This window comes from Pelmatolapia mariae, linkage group LG16_19 (assembly GCF_036321145.2).
Source record: "Pelmatolapia mariae isolate MD_Pm_ZW linkage group LG16_19, Pm_UMD_F_2, whole genome shotgun sequence".
NCBI classification, from domain to species: Eukaryota; Metazoa; Chordata; class Actinopteri; order Cichliformes; family Cichlidae; genus Pelmatolapia; species Pelmatolapia mariae.
The window spans coordinates 43,189,384-43,211,890 of NC_086241.1; the positions used below are offsets into that span (position 1 = coordinate 43,189,384).

The following is a 22,507-nucleotide window of genomic DNA, read 5'->3' on the forward strand; positions in this document are numbered from 1 at the left end:
CACCTTTCAGTTGTTCGTGTATTTTGAAACTTGGTTTCTGGAGAGTTGAAATGGAAATGTGTCTGTCTCCAAAGCACTTTGGGGAAACTCCTGTTGTTTAAATGTGCTATAGGTTATAAATAAGATACATGTGACATTAAATACAAGGATGTTTACACATTCTTTATAAAACACGTTTTGAGGTTTATTTTTCCCCCAAAAATGATTAATTTAACACAATTCAGTGAGCTACATACTGAATTTAGAGGATAGAAACAAAGTAGAGCAGGGCAATATGACCAAAAATATTTATCACGATATACATTTGAAAATTTGCGATAACGATATAACTGACGATATAATTGACACTAGACAAAATACTTTACAACTCCACAACTTTATTAGTGCAAAAAAAAAAAATCAATGTATTTTCACTTAAACAAGCAGCTGTTTTTTTATGTGCATTAAAGTTATAGAAAAATTTAACAGTGCAAATGCAAATTCCTTGCTGACTGTTTAACCAAAAGGCATTTCCAGTGGAAACTGGCCGACATATCCTCAGCATAACCATGTATAATATCCACAAAACTTAAAAAGAGGTTATACACACACACAATACGGTAATATTATTTTGAAACACAGTACGTATTACTCCGCGAGGCTCCTGTGTATGATAGCCATAATGCTCCGACAATCCATCAAGCGGTGCGGCTACGTAGCTTAGCAAAGTCGTACTAAAATATTTGACAGATTTTCGAGCACCGTGTACCACATAAAATCGTTTCGAGGTCAGTAAACACAACCAGAATTCATACATAAGGCACACGGGATTATAAGGAGCACTGTCGATTTTTCAGAAAAATCAAAGGATTGATTTTAAGTGTGCCGTATTTTCCAAAAAACAGTAATAACAGCGGACCGCTAGCATGCTCTACCAAAAATAGTGCTTTGTTGTGTATATCTGACGGACGAAAGCTAAACAGTTCCACACCACTGAAGTTGCAGCATTTTTACAAACCAATTCTGGTTCATCCGTTTCATTCAATGATCCGCTTTTGCCCTTCTTATTCTCCACCGCTGCCATGCTTTTTTTTGCTATGTGCGTATGAAAACAAAGGTACTGCGCATGCACGTTTTACCCAGATTCTATCGCAATATTTCATTTTCTTATCGTTGCCCAACATTACCGTGAAGTATCGATTTTATCCTGCTAGTACTGATCCAATACAATATCAGCCTCGGTATCGATACTATTGATATTTGCATCAATCAGCCCACCACTAGCAGCTGCTGCTTCAGATGTAACCACGGACTTTTGGGATTGGATAGTTGACAGGTTTTAAGGGGGCTTTTGAGAGCAGTTGGCTTGTAAAAGTTCTTTTCCACTGATTCAAAATGAACAAAATGAACCTTTGACCATGAGGCTGACTGACTGCAATGAGTCAGTATTTCTATTTATAGTTGAACCTAATGACCATTTTAAGTAGTGATGAACGAGTATAACCATTTCCCTATTAATCAACGAACTTAATCTCAACGAAGATATGTAAATATAATGAAAAGCAGCACATCTTCATATTACAGCAGCGGCAAATACTTAACCTTGTTTTTGTTACACCAATTACTTGAGACACAACAAAATTTAATAACCCAAACACACTCTACCAGTCACTGTGCAATCAAACATTTTTCACATCTGCAATTATCCGTGCATGTTCTTACCGGTAACATCTCATTTTCTTTTCTCCTTTCTTAAGCAAGGCTGATTAATGGATTGCACGTACTGGTGAACATTTCTCCACTGCCATTCCTTAATCATTTTTTTGATCTCGGTAATCTTTCACCGTCTTATTTGTAATCATTCCAGCAGCGCTTTGGCAAGAAATCAAATGCCACGCCAATAAAGCATATTCAATTTAAGTTAACTTGTATTGACTAGCAGGCTGGCTGACCTCCCACCATATATCACTGCACCTCCCCCTATTCTCTCCATCCTTCATCCTGCTCAATTACTCATTTGAAATCAGTGCCTGAAAAACACATACATGCCTTGCAAGAGTTCTAAAACACCCCAAAAATAAAAAATAAAAAAATGATTGCAAAATGACATAAAAGAGGTAGAAAATGAAAGAACAGAGGGAATTATAGGCGAGGATAAGGGAAGAAAAAATAGAGAAAACGCATGACTCACCTGTGCGCTCTATGTAGTCGACACATTTCTCGATGAAAAGTGGGATGGGGCGATCCGGGGTTACTAGGTTCTGCAAGGGAACGCCAAAGTAGTTGCTCTCCCAAGTTCTTCGAGTGGGTGGGTACAGCGGTTTGGGGGGCTTGGATGATTTCGGCTAAGATAGCAAATAAAAGAATGAAAAACAGAGATGAGATGGCAAAGATCACAGGGTGTATGAAGATAATTGAATGCAAAATAAAATAAATAAATAGAAAAAACAGTATTGGGTGAGGAAGGAATGATGGGGGAGAGGAGAGGATAATAAATAAGAGCAAGTTGAGAAAAGAGGAGGAATTCAACAGAAGAAAAGAGGAAGGAAAAGAGGAAGCAGAGAGGAAAATGAAAACATGGAGAAGTGAACAAAAGGTTTAAAAAAGAGATTGAAGACAAGGGTTAGAAAAACAAAATGGAAACACACATGTATATATATATACATATATATATATATATATATATATGAGTAAAAATGGATAAACAGTAGGAACAAAACCGGGAAAATGACATAAAAAAAAACAGTAAAGGAATGAAGGGGCAATTGAGAAATAGACACCAGGGACAACAAAGATGGAGGAGGAGAGAGGGTGAAGAGGAGGCAGAACATTATCACAGGAGAAAAGGTGGAGGAGGAGGAGGGTAATCGGGGAATAGATCAGAAAGAAAATTAGTGGGATGAAGGGCATTCAAGTGGGAGAAAGCATGTAGAGGAAGACAAGAACACCAAAGATAAAAACAACAGACAAAACAAGTTATTCAGACTGAAGCTGGGATGTGTAACAAGGTGCAACGTTAACTTTGATTTCCCACACTCTTCTGCTCTTCAAAGTGTTGTCATGCCTACAGCAGTTCGAGATTCACTCTAATTGGCCAGAACGGTGACTAAACACTTTCCGTTTTGTACTTCCTGGTCTGGCTTTCGCCCTCCTCTCTGATTATTTAAGATGGTTTGAATATTCCAACAATTCCCTTTTATGATGCCCATGTAGCGCCGGTGGCTCTTCCTCTACTGATTTGCACTTTATTATCTGATCTGTGCTTCCATGGTTGCTGACTTGCTCTGAAGCATTTTTATGTGTTTTGTCTGTGCAAATAGTCTTGAGAGCTTGAAAAAAAACCCTCAACTTCTTTAGGTTTTTTTAAAGATGTTTCAAGACGTTTTTGTTTCCAGGGTGTAATAAAAAAGTGTGGGTCATTCAAGTTATCAGCCAACAGGTGAAACCACTGTGAGACATTGCCCTACCGCACCATCAAGTGAGTCATTGAGGTCACCTGAGGCAAGGTGTGAATGGGGGTTGCAACACAGGGGAAGGCATCACAGGACTGCACTGTAGATGATTGATAGCTACTGTCGCAAGCCACCACCTCTGTTCAGTGACGGTCGCTAAAAGTAGGTGTAGATTTCCACCTTTGCTCCTCTTTCAAACCATCTGTTTTCTCTGTTCAAAAAGTGAACACAAAAGTGTGTTCTTTCTCCTTTAAGCACACGTGTACAGCTGTTCTGTTGAGGAGGCTCTCCTATGATGTGCTATGCGTTTGTGGAGTGGCTGTTTGGTCTCTCATATGTAGTTGTCTGCACTGAAAAAATGGGAATTGGCTGGCTTTTGAATTTGCACAAATGAATTTAGTTAATGCTACACAAGCCTTTCATGTTTCTCTTATTTACATGATTGAATAAAGTACCATTTACTTGATTATAAACAATACTGAGACTACTTATTTTTCTTGTATTGATTTAAAGTGACTAAATTAGAATACTAAAACCATTGTAATCATGTTTGACCACAACCGGAAATGATGCAATATATTCAAAGACAACAACTAAATATGATTGGATAATAAGACCTAGAGTCTTATCCAATAAGACAACAACATAATTTAAGCAGAGCGCAATTGACCGCCAGATTCTGGAAGACTGTTTAGCCACATGCAACCTTTGGCACTGAGTCAGGCATACTGAGAAGGTAAGTAATTTAAATACATTTGTTTTAGTTGGGTACGTTTTCACAGAATTGTTGTAGTGCATGCTATAGGAAAAGTAATCTGTAATGCATCTACATGTTGTTTTTACAGTGCTAGCTAAAGTTGGTATTAGCTTTGTGGCTAAAGCTGAAAAATAGTAACAAATTGCACATAGTCGGGAGAAAGCACCTGTTGTCAGTCAGATATGGAATTTATGTATGTGACAGAGAGCACTGGCGTTTTTGATGGCTTAGCAAGTTAAAACGTCACTGAGAGAGCGCAATAGTGTTTGTGTTACTCGTGCTAGTTATGGCTACAGTGGCTAATTAGTCTGGCTGTAACCGTCAGAGTTTAAGAAGCTGGGAGCGCCACAGTGCCGTACCTTAATTCTTGCTGCTGACATGCACTCGAGTTATAATAAGTATCCTGCCACCTTAGACGTGGGTTTAAGAACCTGTGCCCATAAATGCCAAATCATTTTTCCATTTAGTCATTGTTTTAGGTGAAGTGTCACTTACTTGACTATTCTATTGGTCAAGCCCAAATAATACAGCAGATATCTACAAGGAGATAAGTTTGTTCAACAGAGTATGTCTTATTAAGTGATGTATTGTGAATTTTCCAATATTGTCCTAACAAAAATTAGGACCCTTTGTTCCCCCTTTTTTTCTACTTTGTGTAGAACATATGTGAGCTGCTTCCCAAAACATTATGTATAAATGAGAGAAAGATTGGTACTTTAAAGAAACCATTAATGCTCTTCTGGACTGGAATACCTTTTTTCAATTAAAATTAATGTTTTTTGTGATGGTGGAATTTTTACCTTTATGATTACAGAAGTCAAAATATCAGATGATGATAGCTTACCATCTAAACTCCCCATCTCTTGGCAAGTTTGAATTAGAGGTCTCAGCTGTATCGGCCTTTCTAGTGGATTTGCTTAAAGAGGAGATATCGTAAGTCATTAGGTACATATTCCCTGACATTCTAGAGGCCAACCTTGCACAGTGTGTGACATCAAAGGTCATAACTTACAGAAAGGGAATGGTACTGGCCCAAAGGGCAGCAGGTGGATTGCCAGAATACTGAAAAACCATATCTGCATTGTACCACAGCATATTCTACATTGTCAGAGAGCTTGGTGGCTGGTACAGAGAGCACGACAGAGCTTTTGAGCTCAGCCCAGTATCCACAAGAATATTCACTCTCGTTTCACTCTGTGAACTCCTTGATACTTATCCATTGGTTGACTATAAGACTGGATCAGTCCACATTGTGACTTTAAAAAGGCATATAGAAATAAAAGGTGTTCAGATAAGTGTAATAGGTTCAGTCGCATGTATTTCATTAGATAAATTCTTCTTTTTTTATGTCTGAAATTTATAACTTTGACTATTGGGTATGGATAGCTGTATGAAAACTAAACTGAAACGATTCTTTCTGAATGTCTGATATGTAATTCTTTTTTGCCTACAGAGTCCTGTGGTCCTAAAGACTGTTTTGGCTGACGGAACCTGTCGAAGGCTCACTCTCTAATGGAGCGCCTGAATCAACTGAGGATCTCATCGTTGAAGTCAAGAGACAGTGTGGTCTTCAGGGCAGTTTCAGACTTCAGTTTATGGATTCCTTGTTTGGGAATGAGTTTCTTAACCTTACCTCGGTTTCAGAAGTAGCAGACAAAGGGACTCTTAAAGCTACTGACATGTCAAAGCCCACCACATGGACATAAAAAAAGAGTAACAGAGTTGGTGAAACTCAAGATGGAAAAGACTTTTTCATACAGAAGACATGAAGTTGTTCGTGATGCACCAATGGTGGAGGCTTTCATGGCAAGATGGCCTGCTCTATTTGACTTCCATGAGGTAAGGTTTGCCTCTCTCACAGTTGTTATTTGACAGCCCATTTCTTCAGCATGAGTGATTGCAGCCTTCTTCCAGGTATTAAACCTTTGAAGCTCATTCCTCTGTGCTCATGTTTTCAGATCAACGCTGAGTTTAAGAGAATTGCCACCATCCCCCCTAAAACAAAGTTCCTGGCTCAGCTGGATCTCCACTTGGACAACCTGGTGAAGTTGGTCAACAGAAGAGGAGAGCTTGGACTAATACTGAAAAGAATTGTGGCACAAATGGATAATGTAAGCGATAAAGCCTCAACACTCACTTAACATGATCCTCTTTGGATGAAACTTTATAATTGTGGAATGTGGAATTTTATAATTTCAAATGTTTTCCCATGATAAATTCTCTCATTTTGTATTTTTACATCTGCTTGTTTTTTTAACCTTCAATTTGTCAACTTATTAATTGCCAGTAAACCTATTATTAATTTGTGTGCCTTTACTTTAAAAACATTCATGTAAAGTACACTATTAAAACTTAAATGAAAGACAAGGGATGAATGAAGATGCTAATTACATACATTTCATTTCAGTGTGAAGATGATGATGCTGAGTGTGTCAAGGGAGTGTGTATCTACATGGGTGAAGACCCTGGCATGATTATCCGGGAGTATGTGGTATGTACTTGTCTTTTTTTGTCTTTTTTTTTTTACTTTCCACAGTGTGTCATATTACTTACTTGGCATGAAATGACTAACATGGCTTCTTTTTTACAGGGCATGGAAGAACGTGCCATCAATGAGACTGTTGAAAACACCACTGTTCGAATTTATCTTCTTAAAGAGCAAGCTTCAGCAGATGAACAAGAGTTGTCCTTGCAGGCATCAGGGTGGCGAAGAATTTGGATAATGAAGGATTTGCTGTGATAACGCTATTTGGACTCATGTATGCATTAAACCTTGCCTACCCTGCTGACCTCTGCTACAACTTTGACGTTTTCCAGAAGGTTTTCATGGAACTGGATGGAGCTAAACTCTCTAAAGTTCTTGCTTTCAAAAACCATCTGTTTCATTGAGAAGTCAAAGACAGCACTTCTGCAATTCTTTGCAGTTTTTCATTTTGTGTTCAGTAATCTTATACTGCTTATGTTTTTATTGCTTTCCCCTCATGTGACTGCAATGCAGGATGATTTTTCCTTTTGGTATCATGTTGTAAGAAATTTTTACTGACGATTTTTAGCAACATGTTCTGAGTCAACCTTAATGTCCTGCTTACATGTTTAAAAGGAAGATTTAAATTCATATAGGTGTTTGGTATTAGTTATGTAACAATGTCATTTAAGGCTCAACTTAGTTGAAATCTTGTACAGGTAAATATTTGTACAGAAGCTGAAACTGTTGGCAAATAATACACAAGTTATATTTGTGTAAATCTGTTTATTCATAAAAGCGTGTTGCTTTTTTTCAGGTAGTCTTAATTTAGTTTAAATTTTCAATTGTGTAATTAATACAAATATTATATGTAAGAGATGACAGGATCATCTATAAGCACTTTTATTTGCTACTAAGGTCAGTTTTTTGTGAAATATTTGCAAATGTTTTAAATTTTTCTTTTAGTTATTTCTGCAGGCTATCTTTAAAAATGTGTTAACAAGTTTATATGGATGTGATTTTGGACTTGTTCATGGAAGCTTGCTGCTTTCACTGCTGTTACAGTTTAATAAAGGTGAATTGTTCAGTAGCACTCACAGTCTTTGCCTTTTTTGTCAATAATGATCACTTAATATTTCAACTGAAAAAATCAAGTAGGATTTAAAGCCATAATTTGTGTTGCAGGGACATAATTGCAATGTGTTTACATTACACAATATCATTGCGTACCACTGGCAATCAAAAATAAGTTGATGTTAAACATTAAAATGTATTGACATTATGCAATACATTGATATTATGGTAACAGATTAATATTAGTACATCAAACATGATTTTTTAAAGTAATCTGATGTAAATAAAATACTTTGATTTGACAAGCATTAATTACTTGAGGGAAAGTGGAAAATTAAGTCAGTCATACTTATTCATATTATGTGGGACCGATGTACACAATAAAATCAAGTAAATTGAAAGAACTTTTTTTTTCAGTGTGAGCACTCCTCACTGCACTGCACCACATACACTATGCTGTTTAACTTGTGGAGGACAGCCCCCACTAGGGGTTTATTGGAACTCTCCATTAGATGTTCTAAAAATGAAGAAGTCCCTTGGGAAGAGAGGCGAAACATCTTCCAAAAAAACCCTAAACAAGTCCAGTTGCCTTCTTTTCAAGACTACAAACATCTTCAATCAAAAGCAGATGTCCCTGCTTAAGAATTTTTTTAAATGACAATGTTTGTTTTAACAGTTCTCAAACATGTCTGCAGAATATTTATTAAGTATCCACTCTGATCACCTAAAATTTACTTTGGAACAGAAAATGACATTAACAGTACCTCCATTTCCCATCTGTAATATATCACAAATAGCGCTATACCTGTAAGTAATTAACTAGGAATTTATATACTGAAGTATGTTCATGTGTGGGCGTGAGCATGCATTGCATACTAATGCATGCCTTTAGCTTCATTTTAAACACGGCTGTTTGATTTGTGCATGCGTGATTTTTAATTTTTCAGCTTTTCACCACAATAAAATGTTGCTCTAACAGTAATAATGTGCACAAAGCATTTTCTTCTTGGTTCTAGGGAACACACCATGTCTGGATGTCGTCAGAAGCTTCAGGCGAGCCTTTAAAGACCTGTCAAAGACACAGTCTTTGCTCTGAAATTATACATACACCAACTGTCTTTAACAGTGTGTCTTTTATCAAGCACCTTTATTGCTTGTCTGGGGCCTGCAAGGTGTGGAGGATCATAAACTACTTTAGCAATGGGGCCAATCAATAAATTATCAAATTAGTTTGTTCTCCAGATGAGTCTCAGGCCAACAAAATTCGCTCACACCCACACACATCTGCTCACCCCCTACTATATGCAGTCTTTTCTGTGCTCATTTACCCATGCACTCTATCAGTCTCTCGCTCTCTCCCATATTCAGTGCAATAAAGTGCTATTTCACTCATTCTTAGACAAAAAAAAAATCTTTTGTTTGACCTCTCTGTTCTGTAAAGCATTTTCAAAGCATCTTATTTCCTAAAAAAAGAAACAAAATAAATGTTATTCTTCAAAAGTCAATCTATCATGACAGACAAGTCTCACCTTCTTGGATTCTTTTGGCGTCTTGGGTGTCTTCTTCTTTTTCAGCTTCTTGTCCTCCTGCTCTGGGTCGGAGGTGATTGCAGGATTATCAATCCCACCCTTCCAAGGGTCGACGGGAGAGAGCAGCGGGTCCTCCTCGCTGCCCCGATGGGCTCTTCTGTTTTTCTTTTTCTGAGTGGCCGGGCCAGTCTCCTCTCCATCACTGTCCGAGTGGAATCGTCTTTGGTAGGCTTTCGTCTTGCTGAAAAGGATTTTTGAGCGATCTTTATATTTTGATGGCCGCCTTGCAGCCTGGGATTTCCGATCAAACCCATTCTCTTCCTCTCCTCCTCCGTGGAGAATGTGTAACCCACCAAAAGAGTTCTTTATTTTGATCAGGCGGTTGTGTGCATCTTCAGGCACAGCATATATGTCGTCATTGTGGAAGCCCCTGGGTCTGAGCAGGGTGTCCACAGGGTCTGCATAGTTGTCTGATGGCTCCACATCTTCAGTGTGCATCACTGGGGCACGTGGCATTCTTCGATTACTTCGCATACCAGCCTCAATGGTTTTGAGCAGGTTGGGGTCCAGCTTTTTAACATTAGGCCTGGGGAGCACTGGTTTGGGCCGGACGGGTGGAGGCACTTTGTGGTTGCGTTCATGGTCTCCGACAGGTGTGCTATGGACTGGGTACTCATTGCCCTCGAGGTCGATCCTGTATTTAGCCCGCTCACTGGGTGTGGGGAGAAGCTGAACATCATCGCCTATTGGACTATAAGGTGGGGGGGCCTCATTATCATCGTCGGACTCTGGGTAGTAAGTGTTGTAAGCTGGGGAGTGGCTATGGGGAGAGGTGGGGAAGACATCTTCACTGGCTCCTGTGGTGCACTCACGTGACGAACTGTCAAACAGGAAGCAGCTCTCAATGTTAGGCTTCTTCTCTAGCACTTCATTGAAAAAAGGGGTGAAAACCTCAGTCTGCCGATGATACTGGGACAGCGAGTAGAGGGCCGTAAACTTGGCAGCAATCTCTGTGGCAATGTGCTCCCCCTCGGTCATCAACTCCTTGATGGCATCATTCTCAAAGAAATCCGCCTGGCTGTCTGTGATTGCCACCATCTGCACGGGGATTACATCCTGGACTTCTGCCAGGAAGGCTCGCAGGGTCGCCATGGAAGCTTTGCGTTTGGCAGAGTAGACCAAAATGTAGCCATGCACTAGTTCATCTTTACGAACACCAATGGCAGAGTGGTAGGAGAGGACTGTGACCTGGATCCTCCTCCTGCTGTCCCCTATGATCTTATCCAGTATCAGTGTGTTGCTCTGACCAGGCTGTCCAGCGCTACAGCAATGTGAGTCTAGAAAGGGCGAGAGGATGAGGTCAACGCTGAAGGGATCCCAGCACATGGCGCACATGACTATTCTAAGGTCCATCTCTGACATGTCTTTGATACATGGCAGTGGGGCCAAGACCTCAAAGCTATGCTTTAGCCCCTCCAGCACTGCTCTGAGACCCTGCTTAATTTGGAACTCAGTGAATTTGCGAGGAAAGGCTCCAGAGGGGATGTCGACAAAGGTGCACTGCAATTTGTTTGCCAGCTGCTGACCCTGGTGCCTCAAGATAGGTATGTTTTTACAAACACTGTCTCTCTGATTTGCCAGGATGAGAATAAAAGGGAGTGGCTGAGCAAATCTATCTCGTCGACTCTGTGCTATCTCCGCCCTTATCCTGCCTATGCAATCGCCAATAGAGTTAAGTGACTCTATTGAGTTGAACACACAAAAGCAGCCGTGTGGCTTAAAAGTGGTGACCCATGTGTGGCTGAAGAGCAAAGTGGAGTTGACGTCCACAGGAAGAAGCTCCAGTTCATAGATTTTACCATCTAGAGTGTACTCATCGTCTGTAGACTGAGCTCGGATCTCATTGGCTAGGTCCTGTGAGAGACCCTCCTTTCCCAGGAGGCAGAGGTTTATTTTATCGATGTTGGCACTGTTATAGTAAAGATTAGAGCGTCCGTGGTCGAGCTGTACCAGCCTGTTTGCTAAAACTTGCTCCACTTTCAGATCCACACAGTTCTGCCCGCTTAGGCATGTCTCCTTAGTGGGATGATAAACAAACCCAATGTGTTTGAGGAGGAGCGACTCTCTATCTGGGGCAAGTTTCTGCAGTGCTCTGTATCTGGGCTCCTCATTCAGCACACTGTGAATTTCACTCATCTTGTCACAGCTGGGGGTTGCATTCAGGTCCAAGTCATAGAATAACTCGGCGTGCTCGAAAAGCATTTCCTGAAAATCCTCTTTAGCCCTTTCAACTATTTCCTGCTGGTGCCTACAGTAAACATCCCTCCTATCTGATTCCGTGATGTACTTGTAGGCCTCATCCTCCATGACAAAGCACATGACTTCCTCCCAAGGCTGCCCTGGAGTGATAAAATGAACCCTCTCCAATGTCTTCTTGAACCTCTCTTTCATTTCCCCCCTCCTCTTCTCAGACAGAAGGTGCTGGACGTGATTATGGTAAATTCTCTCACCGTCCGGTGTATCAAGAAGGTCAAAGGGTATCCTACGGTCACTGTTATCAATGTGGTCCGTCTCGTCCCATGGTGTATTTTCCAGTATCACAAACCAGTACTGGAAATCAGACCTGTTCCGGATCACACTCTGTGCCTCGGGCCATGAAAGGTGTTCAATCTCGTCCAGGTTATTGAGGATGTTGTTAAGGGTTTTCGGTAGCGTCGTCAGGTACTCCTCCCTTCTCCTCTTAATGTGCTCCTGTTTCAGTTGTGCAATGTGCTTTGTGAACATGTTGCGGGCCTTCTTGGTGCCCTCCAAGGTAATGAACTCATGATAGTCAGACTGCCCCTTTAGATTATTCATCACAGTTTTCCAAGTGATGTGATAATCCCTCACTGAGTGTACCATCAATTTCTCAAATCTATCTGTTGCTGAGGCAACAAGCTGACGTTGGATTTTATAGGCCTCCAGGTATGGCACAGTTTTTGGCTTCCCTCTTGTTTTATCCAGCTGCTGGATTAGGGCGTTGAAGCAAAGCTCTATGTTGACATTGGAGCGTGCTGACGTTTCAATTAGCATCAGGTTCTTCTTACTGGCAACAAAGCCCTGCAGGTCCCTCAGGTACTGATCTACACACTCATCACATTTCGTGGCAGCAACAACAATAGGCTTCTTTGACTTGACAATTTGAGAGTAAAGGCTATTGACAAATTTCATTTGGTCATCAAACTTCCTGTTGCAACCCTTACTAACATCAATGCACAACACAAAGGCATCGATGTTTAGCTTCCCATCAGGCATTTGCTTCTGATCAAAGTCCTGCTCCAAGCCCAGCTGGTCTGTGCAGATGTACATAAGCTTCTCTGCTGACTGGAGCTTGGTTGCTGCTGCCCGCTTTGTGTATGGCTGCAAGTTCGTACTCCGATGCGGAAGAAACGTCTGGTCATCGATGAACTCCGTTTGTTCAATGATTTGGATTTTATAGTCCAATCCCTCATCCCCTCGATGCGACACCTCTCCCCAGTACAAGAAGTGGTCGTTGTTAACTACACGACCACCAAAGTCTATCGTGCTGAGCACTGAGGTGTGCTCCGAGTAGTAGTTGTCTGCATCTGGACGCACATATCGGTTGCATAGGCAGGACTTCCCCACGCCACAATTTCCCTTCTCTTTCTCCGTCCCCGAGAGGCCAACCACGCTGACGGCGAATGTTGGGGGGCGTGCATCCTTGTTCTTGGCCATTATATCCCCCCACTCATTGCTAAACTAGTTACTCTCAGGAAGAAAAGGTCATGATATCATCCCAGGTCTGCTTGTCAGTGATACAGAGATGCATTCATTTTCATTTTCCCTGGTTCCAGTGAATGCTCTTCTCCGTATATATCTCTGTTTCTATCCTGGATCTTATTCAAGCTGGGATAGAGCAGCCCACGGCTCCTTTTATCACCTGCCTGCAAGATATGGAATTCAAAATTAGGAAAAGATGCAAGCAAATCAAACAAATCCACATTTTCAGTCTTCTGTTTTACTTACTATAAAAAATATAATCAGCTTCTTTTTGTCTACATCATGCTCTGGAACACACATGGACATGTAAATTGTGAAGCAATAAAAGAAAATCATACATGTTCATCTAAAATTAGATTGTGTTAACAAAAAATTAGGTAAAATACACTTTATCATATTTGAATAGGGAAAAAAAGCTCACTCGTGGGTTTGATGAGGTTTTAGTCAGCCCTTTTATGTGTAAATAATAAACTACACTGGTTTAAAAACCCTACTACAATAGGTTTATAATGTAAAAATGTGATGCAAAGGCCTACAACAATTTTGAAAGTGAAAAAGGGAAAACTTTGTTATCAAAACTGCAATATCAAAATGGCATTCTAGGAAGACAACAACCAAAGTGTGACAGCAACATTTATATAAGAGAGGGAGAGTAGTACAGTCACGGAGGGCTCAGCAATGTCACTCTTCCCGTTGCTGAGAAAAATAAGTGCTTTCAACCAATTTGTGTCGAGGCAGAATAAAAATGGCATGCAACTCCAGCCCTTTGATAGCCACTGACCTAGAAATGATTTACTTTACTCTGAGAAAGAAACAGAAAATAAATCAGTTCTCAGATTTGTTACCATTACCAGCACAAACCAGCCTTGCATAATTAAGAGTAAATGTATAATCCTGATTACTTTGCTTGGTGTTGTCATAATAGATTTTGCCTGATATTCTGGTTCTGACTATTAATCCTGATTATAACTGTTGACTATTTGACTAGCAGCATTAACAAGCAAGTGAAACTAAACATTTCACTGTCGACAATCAGGATAATCAGCAATTCCTGATTGAATAAACAGAAAATGCCTACATGTGATTGACTGGGCAATCTTTCTGTAAATATTATCTAAATTAACACGGTCAAATACAGCTGAAACCTTCCATGACCTAACTCGAGGCTGATAAGTGATAGCTGCAGAGACAATTAGAGTCACTGTTGTTTTTACAGAACAGTTGCAATCAGTCAGTGAATCTGCCTGCGTGTGCTGGAATTTCTACATGCAGAACGACGGCATGCTGAGCCTGAGAAACTGCACCAGAGCAGAAATCTGGTTTGCTGACATGAAATGACGAGGTTTCCCCTGACTCTTCACAGAGACCAAGGTGATGATGTCACCTGTGGGATGGGAGTGTACACAGGGCTCAGCACAAACAAAGACATAAAGAAGGACTTGATTTAAAAATAAGGAGGGGACATGGCTGTAAACTGGCACATGTCAAATGACAAAAAAGATTTTAAAAGGCTCACCTTCCAAGAATCCTTTTTGGATAGACTACAAACCAAACCTAACTTACAAACCAAACTTAAGCATAAACTGGACGAAACTGGCTTAATGACGGAAAATGTGCTTTAAACTGCATGATCTATATATCTCAAAACCACCCAGCTAGTCTGTCAGGTTTACAAACCTATGTACTATATGCTACAACATGCTACTGTGCCACACCTGACTGTAGTAGCAGTCAGATAGAAGTATATACGAGCTTAGAGATATTTTGAAGGCAGAAATTATAATTATTCTATGTATTTTTTTCCTGTCTTTCTAACTGACTTATTGCTGATCCTGCTTTTAGTGCCACATTAACTGACTGATCATAGACTATATCCAGTTTGTCTCCCTATTTCAGCCGGCAGCCAAAACAAGCCTAAATATAGAAATGACAATAAACATCAAACTAAGGCCCTCTACTGACTGATGACACTCCACTCAGGAATACATATGGAATCTTCACCTGGTTACTAACTTAAACAATCAGTTACAAACTGCAAAAAATCTACTCGCGTGGTTTTGAAAATTAATCACTGCAATGCTACATTCCTGGCACGATATCTATCCAAACCTCAGTGTTTGAGATCTGTCACCCAAATTCCAGCATCTGCTTTGCATTAATTTCAGATGATATCAAAGTTGTCAATCCACAAGGTCAATATGAATGAATAAGTGCCACACATGAGAAACAGTGGCAGTGATGGGCAATTAGCTTCACATTGAAGACAACCAGAAGGGGCGGGTGATGGTTTTATTATTGCAAACAGCCAACACTAGAGCCTAAACTGCATTTATGCTGCACTAATAGCTAAAAGTAGCCTTGTGCATCATGATTAGTCCATTCACTGTGAGGCTGCAGGGGGGGGATTAAGGTATCACTTGGCAAGCTGGTTTTAGAGATGACTAAATGCTGTTAAGCCCTGAAACACAGCGGAACACACTGCCAATGATGATAAACCTTTTAAAGCTACACTGGCTGGAATTTGTCAGTAGAAATAAACTTTTTATTGCTTTATTTATTTATTTTGTATTATTATTTCATCCTAAGTCTGTGGTGCTCTACCAGAGAAGGGTGTGCCAATCATTTAAAATGAGGCACAACTGGTTTCTACTGACCTGGGTACAGACAGCTCTCCTCCCACAAGAAGTGAAGAATCAGAACTCAGAAGCAAAACAGAAACCACTTCCTAAAAGGTAGCGTGAGCTCTCTGTTAGAGGAGGAACTGACTCCCCCAAGTATTGAATCTTGTCCTCCACACTAGTTTACTGCTACAGCCTAACTCCCAGAATTTCTGAATTTCAACTTTTTAAAACCATTCATCATCTGCCATCATCAGAAGAACTACAGTTGATATAAAGCACCAATTTATTAGGCACATAACGTCCACCACAGAATGCTACAAAAGATCTACCACATCCAGAAATAATCAGTATCAAAAGGAAACTCGTCACTGTGACACTGATCAAAATCTAAAAATTTGACTCCAAGTGTCAGAGTTTGTAGTGGTGTTTCCCGTAAAGTGCCTTCCTTGTAAGACGCTCATTTTTTAAAAACTGTGTCACCCTCAACCAAAGTCAGGTATAGACCTGAAACTGGGCGTCACTCATCTGACTTCCCCCTCCCTGGGGGTATGAATGATGTAAGAACAACAGTCTATAGGCCAACTGACACAATCACCCCCGTCATCGCTCGCAGGGCTTGTCAGTGCCAGTGCCTTTATGCAGTCTGTAGAAGCCAATGCTAGCTATGAATATTTGCCAGTATATTAGCATAATGCCAATACCAATATCCATTTTTTCCTGGGAGCAATGCAGACAAAACTGCAAACCCTTCCAGACTTGCCTATCCATGAATATCAATTCTAACAGAAAAAGAAATGTTAAAATGATAAAGATGGGAACTCCACTTTACCATTCTTTCTACCAAATCCCTACAGGTTTCACACTATGACACAATACATATATTATTTTGATATCTTCTAAGGAAAGACTAGGATTTATTCGACTTTTCAGACCACTGTTAATAACCGGATCGTTAGCTTTTCTCCAAAAAGGCTATTTAGGAGAAAAAGCTGAAGAGAAAAGCCTGAAACACACTGACACTGATGACAATGATGGACATAAGAGCCCCATCACATCATTTAGTGAACCCTTATGGTTTTATGGACACTGAAAAGACACAATAGCACATTCTAAGTGGAAACAACAAAGAACCTAATTGCCATTTTCAACACAAATGGGTCCCACTAATAACTGATGCTTTTAAAAATAAAAAAAAATCTCTGTAACTCAGCATTAGGGCAGTTTTTTTGCAGCGAGGTCTGCAAAAAAGGGAGGAAGCATTATGATGGGGTCTTGGATAAAAGCCGGACTACCCCTTTAATGAGAGTTTGGGAAAGGGGCAAAGGGAGAAGCAGCAGCCTGAGTCGATGCAAATGGCATGCAGAGCTGCTGCAGCAGGACAAACCCACTGACCTGCCTGCGTATTGTGAGGCACCGAAGGGGGGAAAGGCGTTAAAAAGCACCTAATGACATATGTGGTTACAACTCTTCAGCACCGCTGAGACGTTAAGGGTGTGTATGTGTAAACACACCCTCGTTAATGTCGGGAAAATTCAATAATCTGCCCAGCGGCACTCCTGGATGTGACCCTCCACTCAGCCCTCCGTCCCCTCGAGCTAATGTTAGCAGGATATTAACGCAGAAAATCCAGCAACTTCCAAAAGCACTCAAAAACAATTAAACGACCTATTAATGCGAGGCGGGCGTGAAGGCTATAAACTCAAACGACAGCTGCGATTTTTTCCCTACTCCGTGATTACTTCAAATTTTCTGCTTTAACATATGTGTAACAGTGTTATAAAGCCAACTGAAAACGGGTGGGTATCACATAAAACATCAAAGTAGTCTAGAAAAGAGGAGTGAGAGTGAGTTAGAGGAGTTAACGTGAATTAGTTATGCTGGAATTAAAACCAGCAGACCTTTATATTAAGTTAATGCGTCAATCCTTCGAGGCTAATGCTGGGAGCCCCGGGAACTGATAGGGCAGTTATGAATCTACCCTAGAGAGAAAAGGCGATACCCGGCTCGGCCTGCCTTGGCCCTGATACTCCTCCAGGAGAGGAAAAACCCACCTTTCCCAATCCTACAAGCTAGCATTAGCCGAACACTGTTAGCCTAGCATGCCAGGAGGATGAGTTAGCTAGTGGCTAATGTTAGCAACAGCCTCACATTGGGAAGACTTGTTAAAATTACAACCTTGGCTGATTTAACAAGCCCGACTCACGTCCCCATCCCAGGTTCTTTTGACTCGGGATGGCGCAGTGGTGCGGGCACCCTTCACCCACAAAAAAGGAGTGCTAGTTTAGCTAATGAAGTACCAATCCCAGTCCAAATACATTCCCCTACCCACCTAATAACATGGTCGCTCCCAGATCCACATACCACGGAGAAGAGGAGAAAGCATTCCCACATTAAAAGGCAATCAAAACTCTTTTCACAATCCACAATCCGTGGTCACTGGCGACTTCCCCAAAATCCGAAGTCAGTTTTAGTTGAAGGTGTAGTCCACTGTAGTCCTACAAGCCCGGTTAGCCCGTATTTTAGTGTATTTTGGTGCTGTTAGTGTGGTATGCGTTGAAAGCCGAAACCTGGCTCTGTATGCTCCCTCCCCTCTCAGCAGCACAGCCAGGCAGTAATGGCGACTTTCTCTCTCTCTTCCACTCCCTCTGCTGACACTATGTCGCTCTACCTTTCCCATTCTCTCTCTTGCTCTCTCCACTGATCCACCTGACTCTCTCTCTCCCTCTTATGTCACATTAATAATATGTAACATGAGGTGTAAAATCAATTTCACTGGCATGCAAAAGAGCACATAGTAAGTTAAAGGTACCCATTGGAAACTGGAATTCTTGTGTTCAAAGCTAATTCATTCAGTTTTATATTATTATGAACAGAATTTTAAGAAACAACCACCATTACCTCGTGTTAACAATTAATGTATGTAAATGTTTAGGATTTTATCAAATGAGATTATAATACCATAATAATATTATTAGTACCAAATTGTCCCATGAGATGGGTCAACCAAGCTAGTCAGTAAGCCTTTGTGTTAACATTGGTGGCTAACCTTGAGGAAAAGGTGACAAGGCTAAAAAGAAATAAGAATAGCAGTACCAACCAAAAATATATTTTAACACACCCACTGGTAAAATTCTTCCCCCAAAAAACTAAATGTTTTAGTTCAAATCTATAGGGGGTGATTACAAAAAGTATCTTTAAATTTCTAAACTTAGCTTTAATAAAATGTTAAACATGCACAGATTTTAACGCAACATATGGAAAATATAATTACACTAACACACAAAAACAATATAAGACTTTCATTCTGAAAGGAGAAATGTGCAAATATGAAGCTATTTGCATCAGACTAATGATATTATTTATAGCTAAGTTATTGATAGCTTTATCAATTGCTTTCTTAATTCACAATAACACAACTGGTAAAACAAGCTGATCAGCTTCATTTTCCTTTGTTCCTTGTAGCATAAAAAGGCAAGTATATAATAGCATCACACCTGACTCTTCATGTCAAATTGAATCTTGATTTTTGTTTTTTATCATCCTTCTCATATTTTTTGCCTTTAAATTGTCCACTGAGTTCTGTGTTGCTTCTATGTTGCAAGTTTCATCTTTTTCTTTTGTTTTATATTATTTCTATGTTGAGTTTCTCAACTTCACCTGTCACATCTGTTTTATTCCAGATTTTTACATTTCAGTATCTGACTTTCATGTTTTTTTTATGTATGTTATGTGATGAAAAAGAGAAATTCTCCAGTATGCTATATGACAAGCAGAGTTGGCTAACTGGATATGGGGTGAGCAATGCGCCCTTTGCTTTCTGTGTTTGCTGTGTCAACCACTGTGGGTTTATGGTACTTAAAGCACTTGAAAGAAAAGTGTGAAAGACACAAGAGTAGCTATAGCCACTTGGACAATAGCATGAAAGCTTTTTGGCAGCCTTAGCATAGTAGAACAGCTGGATAAAGGCTATCGAATTGGCAGAAGAAAGCACAGTGAAGAAGTGACAGAAAATCACCACATTCTGTCTAGAATCAAAGACTCAATCATAAAGTTTTTGTGTTGATTTTAGATTTGTTTTTTCCTGCCCTGTAAGATACATTACATTGTTTAACCAAAGTACACTCCCCAAAATCTTTAACAACCAGCCGCTGCTTGAACCGACATAAGTAATACCAGGACACTGAGAGCAAAGCAGCTAAATTGCATGCAGAACTCAAACTTTAATTTTGAGTTAACTGATTACATCAATGTAATTTTCATTCAGTATAAACATTATCTATTTATATAACCCGCTCATCCATTTATTTGGCATCAATATCTTCCATATTGTATTTATTTACTTTAGAATAGAAGTTTTTGAAGGATGTGTAGCATAGAGTACCTACTCTACCTATTCTATGACATTACATGGTGCTTGGTACTAATGAAGGGTGACAAATTTGCATTTACAAATGTACAAAACAACCAAATGATGAATACCTACCACACATTTGCTCTAATATAATAGTTATTTTTCTGAGTTTTTAGGGGGGTTTTCATTGTGATTTGGCTTTCAGTTCAATGAAAAAGTTCAGTCGGACTTATCAAATAATTGTTTCCACACAGCTGGCAGATAAAAGCGTGTGTGCAGGCACAATAAAAAAATAAGGCAATGAATTAAAATTCACTTAAGTGGGAAAAAAACAAGCTATGAGCACAAATCCATAAAACTGCAGTGTTTATATGACTCGCATGCAACTGTAGTAACAGAATATCGAGAGACATATTCTCCCTTCTTAGTGATTTTTCACCCTGTCCATTTTTACCTTTCTGTCTTTGTGCCTCTGTCTCGTCCCTGATTCATTTCAATAATCCTCTTTATTGGCATAAATGTTAGATAAACCATGTTGCCAAATCATCTAAACACAAATTCAAATTTCACTCTCGCTCTCACTCTCTCTGTGATGTAATTAGGGATTGTTTTTTCCCAGTGAAAATTGTTTAATCATGTATAATGTGCCTGTGGATTATTCCAACAGGGAATACAGGTTCAGACAGTGAGTGGATGCAGCGTGTCATCGGGAAGCAGTTGAGGTTAGTCAATGAATTAGGCACTGTTTTCTCTCTAGGTGCTTAAAACAACAAAGTAAATTCAAATGTCCTTTCTGTGGTGTTACTGTGTAAATACTCACAGTAAGTAAAGGAAACTCTGCACACACTGTTGGATAGTGGTGAGCCACGGTTGCACAAAGGAGTCCACACAATGAAAATCCTTCATTTATATTTCAGTTGTTCTGGACTGGGATCAATATGGACTGCTGTGGTTCCAGTGAATTCCCTTGAGTGAAATGGTGTGTTAATGAGCCTCAGAGCTCAGAAAGACTACACTCCCTCTGACAGGAGTGAACACTAAGCAAGGATGGGTCAGAAAAACCTAGCAGACGGCGAAGTCATTTAAATTTATTATAACCAATAGAGGGAAAGCTGTCCTTTGTCCTGAAAAAGAAAAAATGCCATTGATCGTGACCTGCATTCAGTTTAGGTGTTTGTTTATCTTTCACTTACAAAGTGTTTCTGTCTCAAACACGCTTGATTTCGAGTTCAGTCCATCACCATTTTGAAAGCTTCCTTTCCAGAGCTCCCATTTCACACCAGTGATGTAACAATGCCACAGGGACAAATCCATCAGAGAAGAAGAAACACTGAAAGCAATTTGTAAACCCAAGGGACACCAGAGACCAGAATGAAATGTGGCTATAGTGGAAAGGTTTGTTTTAAGTGTCCACAGACAACCTGCATGGCATTATACAGGCTCTAAATTTGTTGTTATTTTTTATTGTAGGCCATATTTTGCAAGCTCAGGCTTGTAAATATAATCTTTTTCCACTTCAAGAACTTAACAAAGTAGTTATCAGAGTAGATAGAGGTCGTCCTCGCATAGAGAAAAATCATGCTATATTGTTTGTGCTGCAGCTTATTACAAAAATATAGTTATATTTTATTGTTAAACAACCTTTAGACTTTATTTCAGCCCCAAAATACTGAATTTGTGCTCAAGCACCTTCTAGTAGCAATTATGATGGTGCAAAGGGGAAGGCCTTTTCTTCCATTATGACAAACAAAATACTGAGTAAACAATATTTACACTGCTGGAGAGCCCTGTAATCTCCACCAGTGTGCAAACAAGCATTTTATGATCATGTAAATATGATGGAAACATCAGTGTACCTATTTTCATTGCTATCTGTCCCCTTTCACTGTTTATTCCACTTACATACTTAACAGAACATAAACAAGACATATGTACAGTTTCTGCACCCTTTTAATGACCAATATGATATAATCACCAAGTTCTTTTAGGTTATGGTTGTTATGGACAACTGCAAGCAGTGTGATACAGCCTGAAATAATTTCCGGGGGAGTATGCTGCGAATGTAGTTTAATGTAGTTTTATTATAAGGAAAAGTCAAATTTGCTGAGAAATTTGACTTGTGTGTGTTTTTTTGAGAAGTTTGCAGTGACTGCCCACAGGCGACCCCTGCTGTAGGTGCTGATGCTCGATCAGCACCTTCACACAGAATGTGCAGCTTTTTCACTTTCTTACACTTTCTGTGAGCCTTTCATGTTTCACACTTTTCTGGGGTTTTTTTTTTAAACTCCTCACGGGGCATTTTTTTCCTCAGCATGCATCACTGTCCTTCATTTCTCTCAGTCGCAAAGTTTGTGTTGCTATAACACAACATCAAACTTGGCATGAGGTTTCGACGGCAGCAACAAAGGCCTGTAATTGGCTGTGTTGGGGGTGGGGGTCGGGGGAGGGTGGGACACAAGAACAAGTACTTCCTCTTTGACTCTTGCTGATGAGGTTTGGG

At 40.0% G+C, this 22,507-nt stretch overlaps 1 protein-coding gene across 2 annotated transcripts in view; it reads right to left on the minus strand.

Moving 5' to 3' along the window:
• Positions 1–18,284, minus strand: part of arhgap5 (Rho GTPase activating protein 5) — a 55,948-nt gene extending 37,664 nt beyond the window's left edge. Inside the window, exons 1-3 of one of the 2 annotated variants that reach the window (XM_063496664.1) lie at positions 18,018–18,284; positions 9,256–13,199; positions 2,171–2,324 (exon numbers count right to left, since the gene is read on the minus strand). In XM_063496664.1, the coding sequence (XP_063352734.1) occupies positions 2,171–2,324; positions 9,256–12,990 (3,889 nt within the window). In that variant the 5' untranslated portion in view covers positions 12,991–13,199; positions 18,018–18,284. Of the gene's footprint in view, positions 1–2,170; positions 2,325–9,255; positions 13,200–17,985 lie in introns of both variants that reach the window. The other variant, XM_063496663.1, reaches the window with a different exon arrangement.
• Positions 18,285–22,507: the final 4,223 nt, after the last annotated feature.